Below are 17,768 nucleotides of genomic sequence, written 5' to 3' on the forward strand. Positions count from 1 at the left end.
AATGGCAGGTTGGCCTTCATAACGAGAGGAGTTGAGTATATGAGCAAAGAGGTCCTTCTGCATTTGTACAGAGCCCTGGTGAGACCACACCTGGAGTATTATGTGCAGTTTTGGTCTCCTAATTTGAGGAAGGACATTCTTGCTATTGAGGGAGTGCAGCGTAAGTTCACATGGTTAATTCCCGGAATGGCGGGACTGTCATATGATGAAAGAATGGAGCGACTGGGCTTGTTTTCACTGGAATTTAGAAGGATGAGAGGGAATCTTATAGAAACATATAAAATTATTAAGGGATTGGACACGCTTGATCTAGGAAACATATTCCCGATGTCGAGGACCAGAGTTAAGAATAAGGGGTAGGCCATATAGAACTGAGATGAGGAAAAACTTTTTCATACAGAGTTGTGAATTTGTAGAATTCTCTGCCTCAGAAGGAAGTGGAGGCCGATTCACTGGAAGCATTCAGAAGAGAGTTAGATAGAGCTTTTATGGCTAGCAGAATCATGGGATATGGGGAGAAGGCAGGAACGGGGTGCTGATTGTGGATGATCAGCCATGATCATATTGAATGGCGGTGCTGGCTCGAAGGGCCGAATGGCCTACTCCTGCACCTATTTTCTATGTATCTATGAATAGATCGGGTAGATGCACAGAGTCTTTTGGCCAGAGTAGGGGAATCGAGGACCAGGGGACATAGGTTCAAGGGGAAGGGGAAAAGATTTAATAGGAATCCAAGGGGTAACATTTTCATACAAAGGGTGTTAGGTGTATGGAACAAGCTGCCAGAGGGGAGGTAGTTGAGGCTGGGACTATTCCATAGTTTAAGAAACAATGAGACCTGTACATGGATAGGACAGGTTTGGAGGGATATGGACTAGTGGGACTAGTGTAGCTGGGACATTGTTGGCTGGTGTGGGCGAGTTGGGCCAAAGGGCCTGTTTCCACACTATCACTCTATGACTCTATGACCTGAAAGTTGTAGAGGGGAGAGAATGAGTTTAGGGGGGAAGAGGAATTCCAGACCTACACTAAAAGTTCTGTAATTCCAGAAATCTGGAAAGTCTGGATATATTTGGGAAGAACTATATCATTCGTATCGATCTGACTTGTTAACAAATCGCTGAGTTTGGAAAGTTATTCAGTGCACTTACCATGCATCATGCAATGACCCCTGTGAGGCTTAACAAAACAATAGTGCAGGTTTTACTTATTAATGTGCACTTATGAACTGAAGCATGGGAGGTGACACATGTCTCCACCTCAGCTATCATTCAACCATTCCAAAGAAATTCTATAGCTGATGTTGCAGTTTACTTATTTTACAACAGCCAAATTAGTCAGTGCCATTAACTGACATCATGATTTTTGTCTTTTGTCAAGAAAATAATCATGTTATATATTTCCCCAATGGCTAACTATATTGTGCATTTTCTTGTTGCAGTCCCACACTTTATGTCGGGAAGCATGCATCTGCTTTCTATGCCTCAACATCTCTCGTTCATGAAGGAGTTGCCATCGTGGTAAGTACACCTCCATAGGGGTTAGTGCACTATCATGGTGAAAGTGCCTGATCTGTGTAGGCAGTATTGTCGGGAAATGGACAGTTTCTAAAAAATTTCTAAATCCTAATAGAAGAACAGAAGATCTTAGCAGTCTGTTGATTTTCACAAGGTTTAGGGAAAGCATTGGGACAAAGTAGACACACAGTGCTGGAGTAACTCTGCAGGTCAGGCAGTATCTGTGGAGAAAAAGGATGGGAGGCAGAAAAAGAAAGTCAACCCATCCTTTTTCTCTAAAGATGCTGCCTGACCCAGTAAGTTACTCCAGCACTTTGTGTCTACGTTCGGTATATACCAGCATCTACAGTTTCTTTCTACACTTTGCGACAAAGTACTTCCCTTGTCTTTTATTTATTTTCTCGTCTTTAAAGAATGCTGTATGGGAATTTGTCTTCATCTAAAAAGGATATAGAACTTCCTGCTTTTTCCACAGCCTCGTGGAATCCCCATTGTACACATCGATGGTCCCACAACTGAGGATGTCACTGTGCGGGAGCAAAGTGCTTGCGAAAGAACACCGAGCACTCGAGTCAAATATCCCCAGGGGAGTATCCTTGCATCCAGTAACTTCAAGAGCCAATGGTTGTTCATAGGTGCGTAAATAACCTCCCTGTTACGGTAATAACGCACACAATCTTGAACATCGAGTGTGTATTAGTCAAAAAAAGTAAAAGTCATATGCAGATCCACTGATCATTGTAATAATAATATACAGATCCTTGTGCAACACTAATTTCCACTCCTAATGAGTTATCATCACCTTTGGAAATACAAGGAAGGCAATGAACAAATTTGAATTAATAGACCTGAAAGCAAGCAAGTTAGAGAGGTGTTAATCTAGCATCTAGAACTTTCAATATGAAATTTCAAATAATTATTCTGCCTTAAAAATTAAGTAGCTACCATTGATCCATATTGATATATTTTATGAAAATGGTTTTTCTCTTGTCTTTGAAATATTTTATGTTAGGTTATCATTAAAATAGAAATAAATTTGATTTATTTAAAATTACTGTGACTCATTTTTAGTATCTTAATATATTTTAACAGAGTCAAAGTAATAAGGCAATTTTTTAAAACATTTTTTTAAAACTGGTTGCTTCTAGTGTGCATTTATATTTTAGATAATTTGATACGTCCCTATATGTTAGAATTGGATTATGGCCTCCTTTTGCATGTGAAATATTAATTGCATGCATGCTTAAAGTAGATTGACTTTTATATAATCATGAGCACGTTGCGGAACAGGCACAATGAATTGCTGTTGACATGCAATAACTGCAGTTGGATATAGACTGATCATGATTTAATTGATTGGTGCACCAGACGCAAGGCACTGTTCCATATGAATTCTGCCAAATGGAAGATAGTATTGGCGGGGTGGTGGCTTGAGGCTGTTTTATGCAGCTATCATTTTTAATGTTACTTGTACATACATTAATTTGGAATAAAATCAAGTATTTCTCATGGAAAGAAACAACAACTCATTTGGTCTATTTTATTTCAAGGTCATCATGAAATGCCACCAGTTGCACACACTACAATCCTGAGGACATTTCCGGATCCTGTGAAGAAGAATAATGAGGCGATCATCACTACAAAGACAAACACGAGAACTATTGATGATGTATGTTGCAAATAGCTCATTTTTTGTTTTTGGTGATTTGCACCCCCCCCACACCCACTTTTGTCTGTGTGCAGTCTGTATATAAAAATTTGAGGCACATTGGTCGATGAAAATCAGAAGAAAAACTGCAGGCACCTGAGCTATCCTATATTGATTATCTACCTTATACTGACTCTGTTTTGTTTCATAATGTTATAAACCTATACAAGGTCAATAACCTTCTTGGTAAGAATGGGAAATATGAAGCACATTTTTAAGTCAATTCCATTCCTCCTGTCGATTGATATGAAACTTTATACCTAAAGCGATAGTTATCTTTCGTGTTAACAAACAAAACTTTGAGAGACACATGAAAAGCAATTTACCCCTGACCTCCAATAGATAAAAAATGATCAAATATTATGCCTCATGGACAGGGAAAGCTATAAATCATATTTATTGAGAGATGTTTAGTTATATAGCAGTATTGTATGTTTACGTTGTAAACTAACAATTTTGAACTGTTCTTAAGTTTATGATGCCAAGTGACCAGATACAATCAAAATCATTTGATGACAGTTATCGGATGGACAGTGAAGTGAAGCAAGAGGCTGCAACAGAGACTGTGCCTGAATTGGGAAACCAAGATATTGTGACTGCAACCATACTTGCTATACTAATAGGATGTTGGGTGGTGTTTCTAGTCATGTATCCAAATGTAAGTGATGTTTCCAGTACAGTAATATCACGCCTCAGTAATGTGGTTAAAACAGCCTCCAATCTTCATTAGTCTTCTGATAATAATACAAGGTTTCATTTTTGATAACGAGTTGAATAATGATCATATGCACCAGCTTCCTACCATTAATATAATTATATGGTGGCTCTCAGCTCACTTAATATTGTGTTATTCTATTCCTTCAGCTCCCCTTCTACATTCTCTGCTGGACCCTTCTCCCACCCAGCTTCCCTCACTTAACCTGATGTTACAGTCATTCCAGCTCACCAGTGTTAGCCAACAGTTACACTAATTGCTCCACCATTCAAATCCCTCTATTAAATCTAGTGTCACAATCTCACACTCTCCTGCACTGATCGAATGAGCCTGTCCCACTTAGGCGATTTTTCAGCAGACTGCCGGTGACTGTCAAGTAGCCGGTAGTCGCATGAAAAACCCGGAACTGGAACGGTGACTGTCAGAGCGGAACACACACACGCATTGCAAAGGCAAGGTCATACAGACACACACCGTGATGAACAGGAAGGTTGGCGCTGTAATTAAGACAGCTAAAGCACAGTGTACGGTAAGTCCTTTAAAAGAGAGGGGAGAAGGAGTAGAGACAACTTTTAAGAAGCCAGAGATACACGGCTGTGAAGTTCAGCGGACATTTAACATTACCAGTCGGTTCCTTGGTTCTGAAAACTACTGATTACTTCTTTTTTCCCCCCCCAATGAGCCAATTAAATTTACCGGCTCCAACCTACGGGAACCTCCGAGAACCTTCGACCTCCTGGCAATCCACTAGGACCGCCTTGAGACCCACCTACAGCTCGAGAATTGTCGTTAATCTCCATGGCGACTTCATTTTAGTCGCCGCTTCATGTTGAAAAATTCTCGGCGACCATAATGAGGCCGCGACTAGTTCCCAAAATGTGGGAACTCCTCACGACCATGAAGGCGGCTCCCCGGCAACCACCCGCAAACATGTGGCGACTGCAAAGTCTCCTGCAGTCGCCTAAAAAGCCGCTTAAATGGGACAGGCCCATAATGCTATCCCCAGCTCTTTCAATTACAACATTGTTTCATAAACCTCCACTCATCATCAATTAATACAATGTTAAATGGACCACAACCTCCCTGTTATTAAGCTATTGATCCAGTGATACGTGCTCTCAGCCATCAACCTAACGAATATCCCCTTCACCCCTTACCCACAGTTCCACTCCAGTAACCTAATGTTCATTACATACAGTATCAGTGATAATATCGTTGTTTGAAATCCATTTAAGGGGGATATTGGTTCAGAAATCAATCTGCCTAATTGTGCTACATTGTTGGGAAAGATACCCTATCTGCTCTTTTTCTCCATCTTTTCTGTGACAGAAAATGCACTGGCAGCAGAAATTACAACAGCAACAGCTGGAACAACAACTGGAGGAGAATTTCCAGCTGCTTCAGCAGCAGCCCTCACCCTCTGGTGACCAGAACAATTTGACTTCTTCAGAATGCACGGAAATATCTCAAACTTCCCAAAAAGAAGCCCAAGGACCCAACTCCCCAGTTTGTGACAGCAGTAACCAATCATCAGAGCAACCTCCTGATAACAGTATGTACAATGGTACTCTCTGTTATGATGAAATAGTGGCTGGTTAGTATTGAGCTTATCTATGTTTTTGTTTGCAAATTTGTTCTCTTTTCCAGAAAACAAGTATCCTACATTCTACTCAGTCAAACAAGCGTTGTCTATCCTTGGGCAAAACAAAGGAGGAATTAATGACGTTGTGAGTAGGAAGGAACTGCAGATGCTGGTTTATAGTGAAGATAGACACAAAGTGTTGGAGTAACTGAAGGGTTCTGACCCGAAACATCACCCATTCTTTTTCTCCAGAGATGCTGCCTGACCCACTTAGTTACTCCAACGCTTTGTGTCAATTTGATGAATTAATGACGACCTATTACAAATGTAACTCTATCATGTTGAGATTAATGCGCAATGTGAATACCCATACCTAGTAGTAAGTGGGCTGTCTGTCAGACAGTGTGATTTTAAGAAAAATAAAAGCAAACAGTACAACTGGAATTGCCAAGTTTCTTTTTGATTGACATTGACAGACACCATAGGAAATAATTTTCTGTGGGGAAGTAACAAGATGAACAAGGTAGTAAAGAGGAACAAGTTAAATCAGAGTGAGAATTAAGTTGGAACATTATCATTAACTAATATCGAGGAGGGTCTGAACATGACACAAAGAATGAATGGGAGCAGTAAAGAGTAGAATGAAGTGAAATGTCAAACGGGGGGAAACTGGCATTGTCAGTTGGGCCATTTATTGTAACTCTTCTTAAAATTGGGCATAATGTAGGTAATCCATTTGCTGTTCATTTCTTAAACACATTTTTCAACTTACTCTGTCATTTTGAATAAAGAAAGCGAATGGTATGTTAGCTTTCATTGCAAAAGGATTTGAGTATAGGAGCAGAGAGGTTCTACTGCAGTTGTACAGGGTCTTGGTGAGACCACACCTGGAGTATTGCATACAGTTTTGGTCTCCAAATCTGAGGAAGGACATTATTGCCATAGAGGGAGTGCAGAGACGGTTCACCAGACTGATTCCTGGGATGTCAGGACTGTCTTATGAAGAAAGACTGGATAGACTTGGTTTATACTCTCTAGAATTTAGAAGATTGAGAGGGGATCTTATAGAAACTTACAAAATTCTTAAGGGGTTGGACAGGCTAGATGCAGGAAGATTGTTCCCGATGTTAGGGAAGTCCAGGACAAGGGGTCACAGCTTAAGGATAAAGGGGAAATCCTTTAAAACCGAGATGAGAAGAACTTTTTTCACGCAGAGAGTGGTGAATCTCTGGAACTCTCTGCCACAGAGGGTAGTTGAGGCCAGTTCATTGGCTATATTTAAGAGGGAGTTAGTTGTGGCCAAGGGGATCAGAGGGTATGGAGAGAAGGCAGGTACGGGATACTGAGTTGGATGATCAGCCATGATCATATTAAATGGCGGTGCAGGCTCGAAGGGCCGAATGGCCTACTCCTGCACCTAATTTCTATGTTTCTATGTTTCTATGTAAACTACAAAGTGTAATGTACCATCTCACCAAGCATGCAATATCAGTATCTCCTCGAAACGTAGTCATGGAAAATGGGAATAGACCACGTGAATGTACCAAATATCTGTGCAAAGTTTTGAACCTCCTACATCATAAAAGATACATTTGCATTGGAGGCAGTTCAAAATAAATTCACTGGGCTAATTCTTAGGATGGGAGGGTTGGCTTATCATGAGCAGCTAAAGAAATCAGATTTTAATGTGGAGTTTAGACGAATGAGTGGTGATCGTATTGAAACATAAGAGATCACGAGGAGACATGACTGGATATATGTCAACATTTTTCAACTAATGGTAGATAGAGGGAACATAGTTACAAGGTTTAAGGCAGTCCTTTAAAATGGAGGTGCATAAGAATTTCCAGCAGAGGATGGTGAATATGTGGAATTCTCTACTCTGGAGGGTTATGAAAGCTGGATCATTGAGGGCAAATTTTGAAAGATCAGGGAATGAAGGACTATGGGGACTGGCACAGAAGATAAGACAAAGTCCATTTCAGATCAGCCATATTGAATTGTGAGGGTACACAAAAATGCTGGAGAAACTCAGCGGGTGCAGCAGCATCTATGGAGCGAAGGAAATAGGTAACGTTTTCCTTCGCTCCATAGATGCTGCTGCACCCGCTGAGTATCTCCAGCATTTTTGTGTACCTTCGATTTTCCAGCATCTGCAGTTCCTTCTTGAACATATTGAATTGTGAGACGAGCTTGAAGGGCCAAATGGGCTACTCCTGCTATTTTCTTATGTTCTTTTATTATCTGAAAATGGTCTTATATTACTAACAACTAAATGTGAATTTCTTCCCATATAGACAGTGGCTTGCAAAAGTATTCATACCCCCTGAAATTTTCCACATTTTGTCACGTTACAACCACAAATGTAAATGTATTTTATTGGGATTTTATGTGATAGAGCAACACAAAGTGGCGCATAATTGTGAATGGAAGGAAAATGATACATGGTTTTCAAATTGTTTTACAAATAAAAAACTGAAAAGTGTGGCGTGCAAAAGTATTCAGCCCCCTTTACTCTGTACCCCTAAATAAAATCCAGTGCAACCAATTGCCTTCAGAAGTCACCTAATTAGTAAATAGAGTCCACTTGTGTGTAATCTAATCTCAGTATAAATACAGCTGTTCTGTGAAGGCCTCAGAGGTTTGTTAGAGAACATTAGTGAACAAACAGCATCATGAAGCCCAAGGAACACACCAGACAGGTCAGGGATAAAGTTGTGGAGAAGTTTAAAGCAGGGTTAGGTTATAAAAAAATATCCCAAGCTTTGAACATCTCACGGAGCACTGTTCAATCCATCATCCGAAAATGGAAAGAGTATAGCACAACTGCAAACCTACCAAGACATGGCCGTCCACCTAAACTGACAGGCCGGGCAAGGAGAGCATTGATCAGAGAAGCAGCCAAGAGGCCCATGGTAACTCTGGAGGAGCTGCAGAGATCCACAGCTCAGGTGGGAGAATCTGTCCACAGGACAACTATTAGTCGTGTACTCCACAAATTGGGCCTTTATGGAAGAGTGGCAAGAAGAAAGCCATTGTTGAAAAAAAGCCATAAGAAGTTCCGTTTGCAGTTTGCCACAAACCATGTGGGGGACACAGCAAACATGTGGAGGAAGGTGCTCTGGTCAGATGAGACCAAAATTGAAGTTTTTGGCCTAAACGCAAAACGCTACGTGTGGCGGAAAACTAGCACTGCACATCACCCTGAACACACCATCCCCACTGTGAAGCATGGTGGTGGCAGCATCATGCTGTGGGGATGCTTTTCTTCAGCAGGGACAGGGAAGCTGGTCAGAGTTGATGGGAAGATGGATGGCGCCAAATACAGGGCAATCTTGGAAGAAAACCTGTTAGAGTCTGCAAAAGACTTGAGACTGGGGTGGAGGTTCACCTTCCAGCAGGACAACGACCCTAAACATACAGCCAGAGCTACAATGGAATGGTTTAGATCAAAGCATATTCATGTGTTAGAATGGCCCAGTCAAAGTCCAGACCTAAATCCAATTGAGAATCTCTGGCAAGACTTGAAAATTACTGTTCACAGACGCTCTCCATCCAATCTGACTGAGCTTGAGCTATTTTGCAAAGAAGAATGGGCAAACATTTCTGTCTCTAGATGTGCAAAGCTGGTAGAGACATACCACAATAGACTTGCAGTTGTAATTGCAGCAAAAGGTGGTTCTACAAAGTATTGACTCAGGGGGGCTGAATACTTTTGCACGCCACACTTTTCAGTTTTTTATTTGTAAAACAAATTGTATCATTTTCCTTCCACCACAATTATACACCACTTTGTGTTGGTCTATCACATAAAATCCCAATAAAATACATTTACGTTTGTGGTTGTAACGTGACAAAATGTGGAAAAGTTCAAGGGGTATGAATACTTTTGCAAGCCACTGTACATAGCAAAATAATGTTGTCACACTTTACAGATTTATTTCAGCACATACCAGCTCTGCATAGGTGCAGACAAACTTGTCCTACTCCCCTTGGCTCTCCTCATAGTCCTGCAATACATTCCATTAACTATTTATCCCTTTTGAATATGCTTACACTACTGCATTTGGCAATGCATTCTAGACCCTAGCCACTGCAGCTTTAAAAATAATTCCTCATGTCAATTCTGGTATCTTTGCTTGTCACATGCAATCTAGGTCCCCTCGGTCTTGACCTCTGCTAATGCGAACACAATATTAGGGTGGCACTGTGGCATAGCGACAGAGTTGCTGCCTTACAACGCCAGAGACCTGGGTTCGATCATGATTACAGGTGCTGTCTGCACAGAGTTCGTATGTTCGCCATATAACCTCGTAGGTTTTCTCTGGGTATTCCGGTTTCCTCCCACATTCCAAAGGTGTGCAGGTCTGTGGGTTAATTGGCATCTGTAAATTGTCCCTAGTGTGTTGGATAGAATTAATGTACAGGTGATCATTGATCGGCATGGACTTGAGATGCCCAAAGGGCCTGTTTCCACACTGTAGGTCTAGACTAAATATTCCATTCATGGCCAACTCAGTGTTTCACAAAAAATCATTATCCCTTCCTTGCTCTTATACTTTATGATACTACTTAGAAAATCCAGGATCCTGTATATTTTTTATTCACTTTTCCAACCAGTTTTCATTTTTCACATTTCTTTTGTATCCCACCACAATGTCCAATTTCATTTCAATCTCTCCATTTCAATTTTGCTTTCTCCTGCTAATTGTCAGTATTTGTATCATAAATTCAAGGTTAATGAAAGGTTCCAAATTAATTCTCATTCCGATTTAATTTTGTCGTCTGTTATTTTGTTCATCTTGCTACCTCCCTATTGACAAACAGTACAAGGGATAATTTTCAGTATCAACGTGTGAGAAACTTGGCAGCAGTAGCAGTAGTAATGCATATTATTAATATTATTATTATTAGGAACAATGTGTAACAATTACTACTAGGTTTGGGCATTCATGATGTGGACACATATTGATGTGGCAGAGGAGCATTGAAATATGCTTCTCCTTAATTTCCCCTCTGATGATAGTCTGATCAAGATGTAGGTCTCTCACAAAAAAGTCCTAATACCAATGAAGATAGTGAGTTTTAAAATTGATAACCTAGATTTTTTTTTTTAAAGTGCCCCTAATTTCCACATAATTCCCAGCTAGTTTGTTTTTCCATCATGTCTCAATCTGTATCACTTTAACCAATTTCTAATTACTCAAATATAAATATTACATAAGATAATTGCTTTTTTATCAAGTTGATTAGCATTATCCTTTTAAAAGAAGTTATATTGTTACTGTGCTCCATTCCCAGACATTAATTAAATGAGGAGCCTAGATTCAAATAATGAGTTAAGAATAGGGGGAATGTTTTTGAATCTTGAGGTCTGCCAAACAAATGGCCCTGCTACTGTTCAATAAGTCAATGGAGTTCTATCTTCTCTCTGATCCAGGTGCCGCAACCAACTTAGTTACAATAGGAAAGATTTCCTTCAACCCAAAAGAAGTACTGGGTCATGGAGCCGAGGGAACATTTGTTTTTCGGTAAGACAAGGAAAGTCCTAAGTGATATGTAATCTTATTAAGAATCTGTGGAAGAATGGATCAGTGAGCATCATATCTGTTTTTGAAAATGTAACTCTTCCTGCTAGTTTCAAAGTTAGAACTCCTGGTATGTATTGGCGCTTTAAATGCTTTACTTTGCGCTGAATGTCAACTTCTTGCTTTGATACAGGGGTTCAGATACTGGGTAGAGTTTAATTTTTTCTCCACTTGAAATGAGGAAGATTCATTCCCAAGTCTGCTGCACCTCCTCGCAGATAGTTCCATAAAATGACATTGGTGGCGCGTAGGGGGAGGGAACATAGGAAGCTCGGAGGCCTTCCATTGCTTGGGCCTGTCCACCAATCAATTCAATAAAGGTCAATACTCTATATTAATTCACTACCCTTGCTTCAAACTCTATTAATACCTAGCAAAAACATGTTATCTTTTGAAGTTACAATTTAATCCCAATCTTAGTGGCATTTTTAATGGTGAATGATTCTCAAAGCTATTAACACAAATAACTATTTTCATGGAGACATAAGAGACTGTAGATGCTGGAATCTCAAGAGTCAAGGGTTTTATTGTCCTATGTACCAAACTGCAACAATGAAATTCTTACTTGCAACAGCAAAACAAGTTTGTAGATGCAGTACTCAATACTAAAAAATATATATATTTAAAGTTCAATAAATTAAAAAACCCAATATAATGCAAAACAAAACCTGAAGTCCTTAGTGCAACCAAGGCAGTTCGTAGTTTGGTGTTCAGTTGGGGTTTGTAGTGTTCAATAGCCTGATGGGTGTTGGGAAGAAGCTGTTCCTGAACCTCAACACACAGTTTTCAGACTCCTATAAGTTCTTCCCGATGGCAGGAGTGAAATGAGAGCATGGCCAGGATGGTGTGGGTCCATGATGATGCTGGCTGACTTTTTGTAGCAGCGTCTCCTATAGATCCCTTTGATGGTGGGGAAGTCACTAACCCTGATGCACTGTGGAGTGTTCACCACGTTTTGTAATCTACTACGTTCTTGAGCATTCAAGTTGACGAAGCAATCAGTCAATATGCTTTCTCTGTCACACACCTGTAGAAGCTCAAGAGAGTATTTGTCGACATGTCGAATCTCTTCAATCTTCTAAGGAAGTAGAGGCACTGATAGGCTTTCTTTATGATTGCATCAATGTGTTGGGTCCAGAACAGATCTTCAGAGATATGCACATCCCGGAACTTGAAATTGTTGACTCTCCACCACCAAGCATGAAGACATGTTTGTGAATCCTCGGCCTTCCTCTTTTAAAGTCAGCAATCAACTCCTTGGTTTTACTGATGTTGAGAGCAAGGTTGTTGTTCTGGCACCATTCAATCAGTCCATCAATCTCCTTCCAATACCTGACTCATTATCCGTAATTTACCCAATCTCCAGCTTGTTGATTAACTATTCCCTCATATCAATCTTGCAGGTGTAGACACTATCAGTAAGTGGGATCTTTTTTTTTTGCCTCACACTGACCTTGTTTCTATAGAGCTTTATTTTTTATGTACTTATTCTTATTACTTTTTTTTTTAACTGTCCAGTTTGCATTTTGTACCCAGTAAAGTAACTGATATCCTGTTCATTTTCCAGGGGCACCTTTGATGACCGTAATGTTGCTGTGAAAAGAATTCTCCCTGAGTGTTTCAATTTTGCTGACCGTGAAGTTCAGCTCCTTCGGGAATCCGATGAGCATCCCAATGTCATTCGCTATTTCTGTACTGAAAGGGACAAGCAGTTTTATTATATTGCAATCGAACTGTGTGCTGCTACACTACAAGAGGTGAATCAGTGGTTTTCTAATGATGTGGTTTGTCATCTTGCTCTCCAAAGTTATTTAGTTGAAACCTGTTTGCATTGAAGACCTTTGTATAACCTGGTCAATGTTTAGAATTCATTCATGAATACATAGAAAATAGGTGCAGGAGTAGGCCATTCGGCCCTTCGAACCTGCACCGCCATTCGATATGATCATGGCTGATCATCCAACTCAGTATCCCAACCCTGCCTTCTCTCCATACCCCCTGATCCCTTTAGCCACTAGGGCACATCTAACTCCCTCTTAAATATAACCAATGAACTGGCCTCAACTACCTTCTGTGGCAGAGAATTCCACAGATTCACCACTCTCTGTGTAAAAAATGATTTTCTCATCTCAGTCCTAAAAGACTTCCCTCTTATCCTTAAACTGTGACCCCTAGTTCTGGACTTCCCCAACATCGGGAATAATCTTCCTGCATCTAGCCTGTCCAACCCCTTAAGAATTTTGTAAGTTTCTATAAGATCCCCCCTCAATCTTCTGAATTCCAGCGTGTACAAGCCGAGTCTATCCAGTCTTTCTTCATATGAAAGTCCTGCCATCCCAGGAATCAGTCTGGTGAACCTTCTCTGTACTCCCTCTATGGCAAGAATGTCTTTCCTCAGATTAGGAGACCAAAACTGTACGCAATACTCCAGGTGTGGTCTCACCAAGACCCTGTACAACTGCAGTAGAACCTCCCTGCTCTTATACTCAAATTGTTTTGCTATGAACAATGAACAATACAATATAGTATTAATATGGGCAAATTGTGCACTTTCATGAAGCATTCAAATGTATAAATACATTTAAAATAAGGAAATTAGGCATTAAAGGGAATCATGAGTTTCTTCTTTCACAGCTAAGTAATAGCGTTATAATCAATACCATTACAACCAATGGTATAATGGGTTCAGTAGATTTTAGATTAAACCATAAAGTGAGAACCTGAATAAGTAAGGTTATTAAAAACAAGTCCCTGTATAGTAATTGTGCTTGGACATGGACATTACATTGATCATTCTTAAATAAAAAGAATTGGTAATAATTTGCAGGTTTACTAATCTCATTACAGTCACATATTAAAAATGTATTTTCCCCCTGAAAGTAACTTTTATTGGGGCAAATAAATTCTGCCAGAGCCTGCATCAGCCCCCTATATATAGTCCCACTAATGTGCCATGGTCACGTACAACATGTGCTAGCATGGAAGTACTTTAATTTTCAAGTATTGGAAGAAATAATTGAGACAAATGGACATTAGGAACAGGTTAATTTGGGTTGAAATCCAACTTGCACAAAAACCATTCTGTAACATTTCCATTTGTTGCACTATACCAAAAGGTGAGGTTAGTGGATGTGAATGTCATGTCCGTGCATTATGTGCAGTTTGTACAATGGGGCAGAGTAGGGAATTATTACTCCTTTATCTATCTTATCCAGCTTCTGGCCTGGGGGGGGGGTGCAACAAAATAGAGGGAGCTTTGTTCTGCACATAACCCCGGGAACGTTTGATCAAGTATTCTGCAGAACATGCTTCCTATATTTGTCCTGTATTTAATCATGTTATTATTTGAACTGAGTGTTTCTGGTATTCTATTCCACACCACTATTGGACCTTGACATTAAAATTATTCTTGAGGGGTTGTGATTTTTCTCATTATGTTAAATGTGAAACATCATTGACAAAACTGAAATGGGAAAACTCAACATGTATGCCGAGGAAAAGCAAAATTATCATTTCAGATCACCGACTTTTAATCAGTTCTAACTACTGAATAGTTCCAGATTTTACTGTACTATTTCAGATATCCAGCAAGTGTAATATTTTGCTCATATTTTATTTCACTTCATCTTTCAGTATGTGGAAGATTCCAAGTTTGACCATGTTAATCTGGATCCAGTCACGGCACTCTTTCAGACTATGTCTGGTCTAGCTCATCTACATTCTCTTAATATTGGTAAGTCCTTTCATCTGCTCACCAAAAAATCTAAAATTACAACAGCAAAAAAAAAGGAAGTTTGGTACATCAAGTCTAGATTGATATATCTGTTTGCAACTCACTTGGTCTACTCTCCTACTCGATTTTTTGTTGTCATCAGAGTATTTAATCGCTGTTTGCCGCTTAATACTCCTGAAGCAAGTTACAATGTAAAGTTGTTATTGCTGACAAATCTAATCTATCTTTTATTTCTGTGATTCTGGGTTCCAGTCCATCGTGATTTGAAACCACGCAACATCCTCATCTCCCTGCCAAACTCTCATGGGAATGTGAGGGCAGTGATCTCGGACTTTGGCCTCTGTAAGAAACTGTCTGCTGGGCATCACAGTTTCAGCCTGCGCTCGGGCATACCTGGTACAGAGGGCTGGATTGCACCAGAGGTATTACAAGAGGATCCCAAGGATAAGGCTGTGAGTTTGGACATAAAGTTGGACATATTATTCTCATAAGATCGACATTACATGATATAAAGAAAATCAGGGGGCTAAGCTGTATTAGTGAAAAGACAATTAAAGACAGTAAAACTTCTAACTGAGAAATTAAACCAGCAGAAGACTGGGGTAATAATTTAAATTGCAGACTGAGAGCTTAAACCATGATCTGCCAGTGACAGATCATGGGACTATAATATAACTGAGTATACTAATAATATAAAGATGGGAGGAATATTACGTTGTGAGGAGGTTGCAAACAATCTGCAAATAAATTATTTATAGAGGTTTTCTCTATCCTAAAGGACTGTCGTTGCTCAGTTATTGAGGCCAACTGATGCTAAGAATGCTAGATTTTTTGACAAGAGGAAACTAATTTTACAGGAATTGAGCAGAGAAAGTGGCTAAGAGTGAGGTCAGCATGATATTGATTGACAGAGCAGTGTCGAGTCCAGGGGCTGTATGGTTCGCTGCTGTTCCAGCTTCTGATGTTCCAGTGACATCAGGGTTTAGCTCGGGGCTGATAACTGAGTGCACAACAATTAGGCAAGACTGATTAGTTCAGAATTCAAGACAAGTCAACACAACTAATAACAAGATCCAGGACAACTAAACCCAAGTGACATCAGGATTCAAGACAAATAAATACAACGCACGGTGGCGCAGTGGTAGAGTTGCAGCCTTACGGCGTTTGTAGAGCCAGTGACGCGGGTTTGATCCCAACCACGGGTGTTGTCTGTACAGAGTTTGTATGTTCTACTGTGACGGCATGGGTTTTCTCTGAGATCTTCGGTTTCCTCCCACATTCCAAAGACGTACAGGTTTGTAGGTTAATTGGCTTGGGTTTGTATACTTGGTTTTTAGAGTAAAATGTTCATAGCATGTGTAGGATAGTGTTAATGGGGATCGTTGGCCAGTGCAGACTCGGTGGGCCGAAGGGCTGGTTTCCGCACTGTATCTCTAAACTAAACTAAAAGCAGCATTCAAGACAGGTAAGCAGGCCTGATAGGATTTGGGAGAGGTGAGCAGGTCAATTGACAGGAATGGGTTTCTTCCTGATTTAACCAATAACTGAAGCTGGACATGCTAGGCTTCTATATGATGTTTATTGGTGGAGATGGGAGAATAATAATTACCATAAAAGGAATCCAAATGTTATTAAATGTTGTTGTTCATTATATGTGCCAGAATCACTTCTAGAATAACACTGATTATTTCCCCAACAGACGTACGCAATAGACATTTTCTCAGCAGGCTGTGTCTTTTACTATGTTGTTTCCGAGGGAAAGCATCCATTTGGTGAATCGTTCAGACGGCAGAGTAATATCTCAATAGGGTGGTACACATTGGAGCATTTTGAACAAGAGACGCACGGTAAAAAATATATAATTCTTGATTATGATTGCAGCCTGGATTTTATATCCCAGCATCATTGGCACAAACTGGCTCCTTCTAACCAGACTTGATAAAACCAAACAGCTGCATATTTTTGGATCTATTAATAAGTAATTAGCTATTTCTCAATGCATAGCTTTGGGATATTGCCAACTACTTACATAGTGGACAAACAGGCAAATCTGGCCAGCAGCTTGAGTGCATTCACTAAAACTATAGTTTCAGCCTGATCCAGATAAGTTTTTAATATATTTGCATGATTGTGGCACAACTGCGGGAAAGAGCTTTTTTTTTCTTAGAATTGATCTACTGCAATTAGAAACATAGAAAATAGGTGCAGGAGTAGGCCATTCGGCCCTTCGAGCCTGCACTGCCATTCAATATGATCATGGCTGATCATCCAATTGTAGTGGAAACCTTATTAATTACATGAATATTCCTATCATGTAAATAAACTTCTGATAAAACTAATCTGAAATGGTATCTGAAGCAATATATAAGCACCAAATACTGATGTCGTTAATATCGTTCTAATTGCCACCACTAGTGTGAAGAATATAAAGGAGCAAATTTGCAGAGCAATTACAGGGAGGTGAAGGAACAATCGGATAGTAATAGTGAGGGATAGTGGAGTGAATGTTTAAAAAAACAAAACATTTGGATAGGTACATGGATAGGAAAGCTTTAGAAGGGTTTGGGCCAAATGCAGTTAGGTGAGACTATTGGAGACAGGGCATCTTGGTCTGCGTGGGCAAATGGGCTGCATGGAACCTGGCTGCAATTGACTTCCGTTAATCTAATACAGACTGAAGTAGTCATAACATACAAGAGGGGAGGGACTTCATCAATCAGTACTTTTCCAGTCTGGTGGAAAGGATATACTTTGTTTCTGCAGAATAAAGTGGATTATGCAAATCAATTGTCAGTGGATTGTCATTTAAGGATCAGTGATCCTGGTGCCGTAAATTTTAGATTCACTTTGGAAAAAAATATTGAGTAACCTAGAGTACAATGATAATTTTGATGCACTAAAAGATCTAGAAATAAATCAGAAAAG

The 17,768-nt window shown here is 39.9% G+C and overlaps 1 protein-coding gene across 3 annotated transcripts in view; it reads left to right on the plus strand.

Annotated features, from left to right (window-relative positions):
* The window catches only part of ern2 (endoplasmic reticulum to nucleus signaling 2), a 71,942-nt gene that overhangs the window by 47,475 nt on the left and 6,699 nt on the right, over positions 1 to 17,768 (plus strand). For 2 of the 3 annotated variants that reach the window (XM_055651301.1, XM_055651303.1), the window contains 10 exons: positions 1,442 to 1,520; positions 1,993 to 2,152; positions 3,068 to 3,186; positions 3,698 to 3,883; positions 5,270 to 5,534; positions 10,963 to 11,053; positions 12,678 to 12,867; positions 14,744 to 14,843; positions 15,096 to 15,295; positions 16,543 to 16,690. In XM_055651301.1, coding sequence (XP_055507276.1) covers positions 1,442 to 1,520; positions 1,993 to 2,152; positions 3,068 to 3,186; positions 3,698 to 3,883; positions 5,270 to 5,534; positions 10,963 to 11,053; positions 12,678 to 12,867; positions 14,744 to 14,843; positions 15,096 to 15,295; positions 16,543 to 16,690 — 1,538 coding nt within the window. The remainder of the gene's footprint in view (positions 1 to 1,441; positions 1,521 to 1,992; positions 2,153 to 3,067; positions 3,187 to 3,697; positions 3,884 to 5,269; positions 5,535 to 10,962; positions 11,054 to 12,677; positions 12,868 to 14,743; positions 14,844 to 15,095; positions 15,296 to 16,542; positions 16,691 to 17,768) is intronic. The other variant, XM_055651302.1, reaches the window with a different exon arrangement.

This window comes from Leucoraja erinacea, chromosome 20 (genome assembly GCF_028641065.1).
Source record: "Leucoraja erinacea ecotype New England chromosome 20, Leri_hhj_1, whole genome shotgun sequence".
Taxonomy (NCBI): Eukaryota; Metazoa; Chordata; class Chondrichthyes; order Rajiformes; family Rajidae; genus Leucoraja; species Leucoraja erinaceus.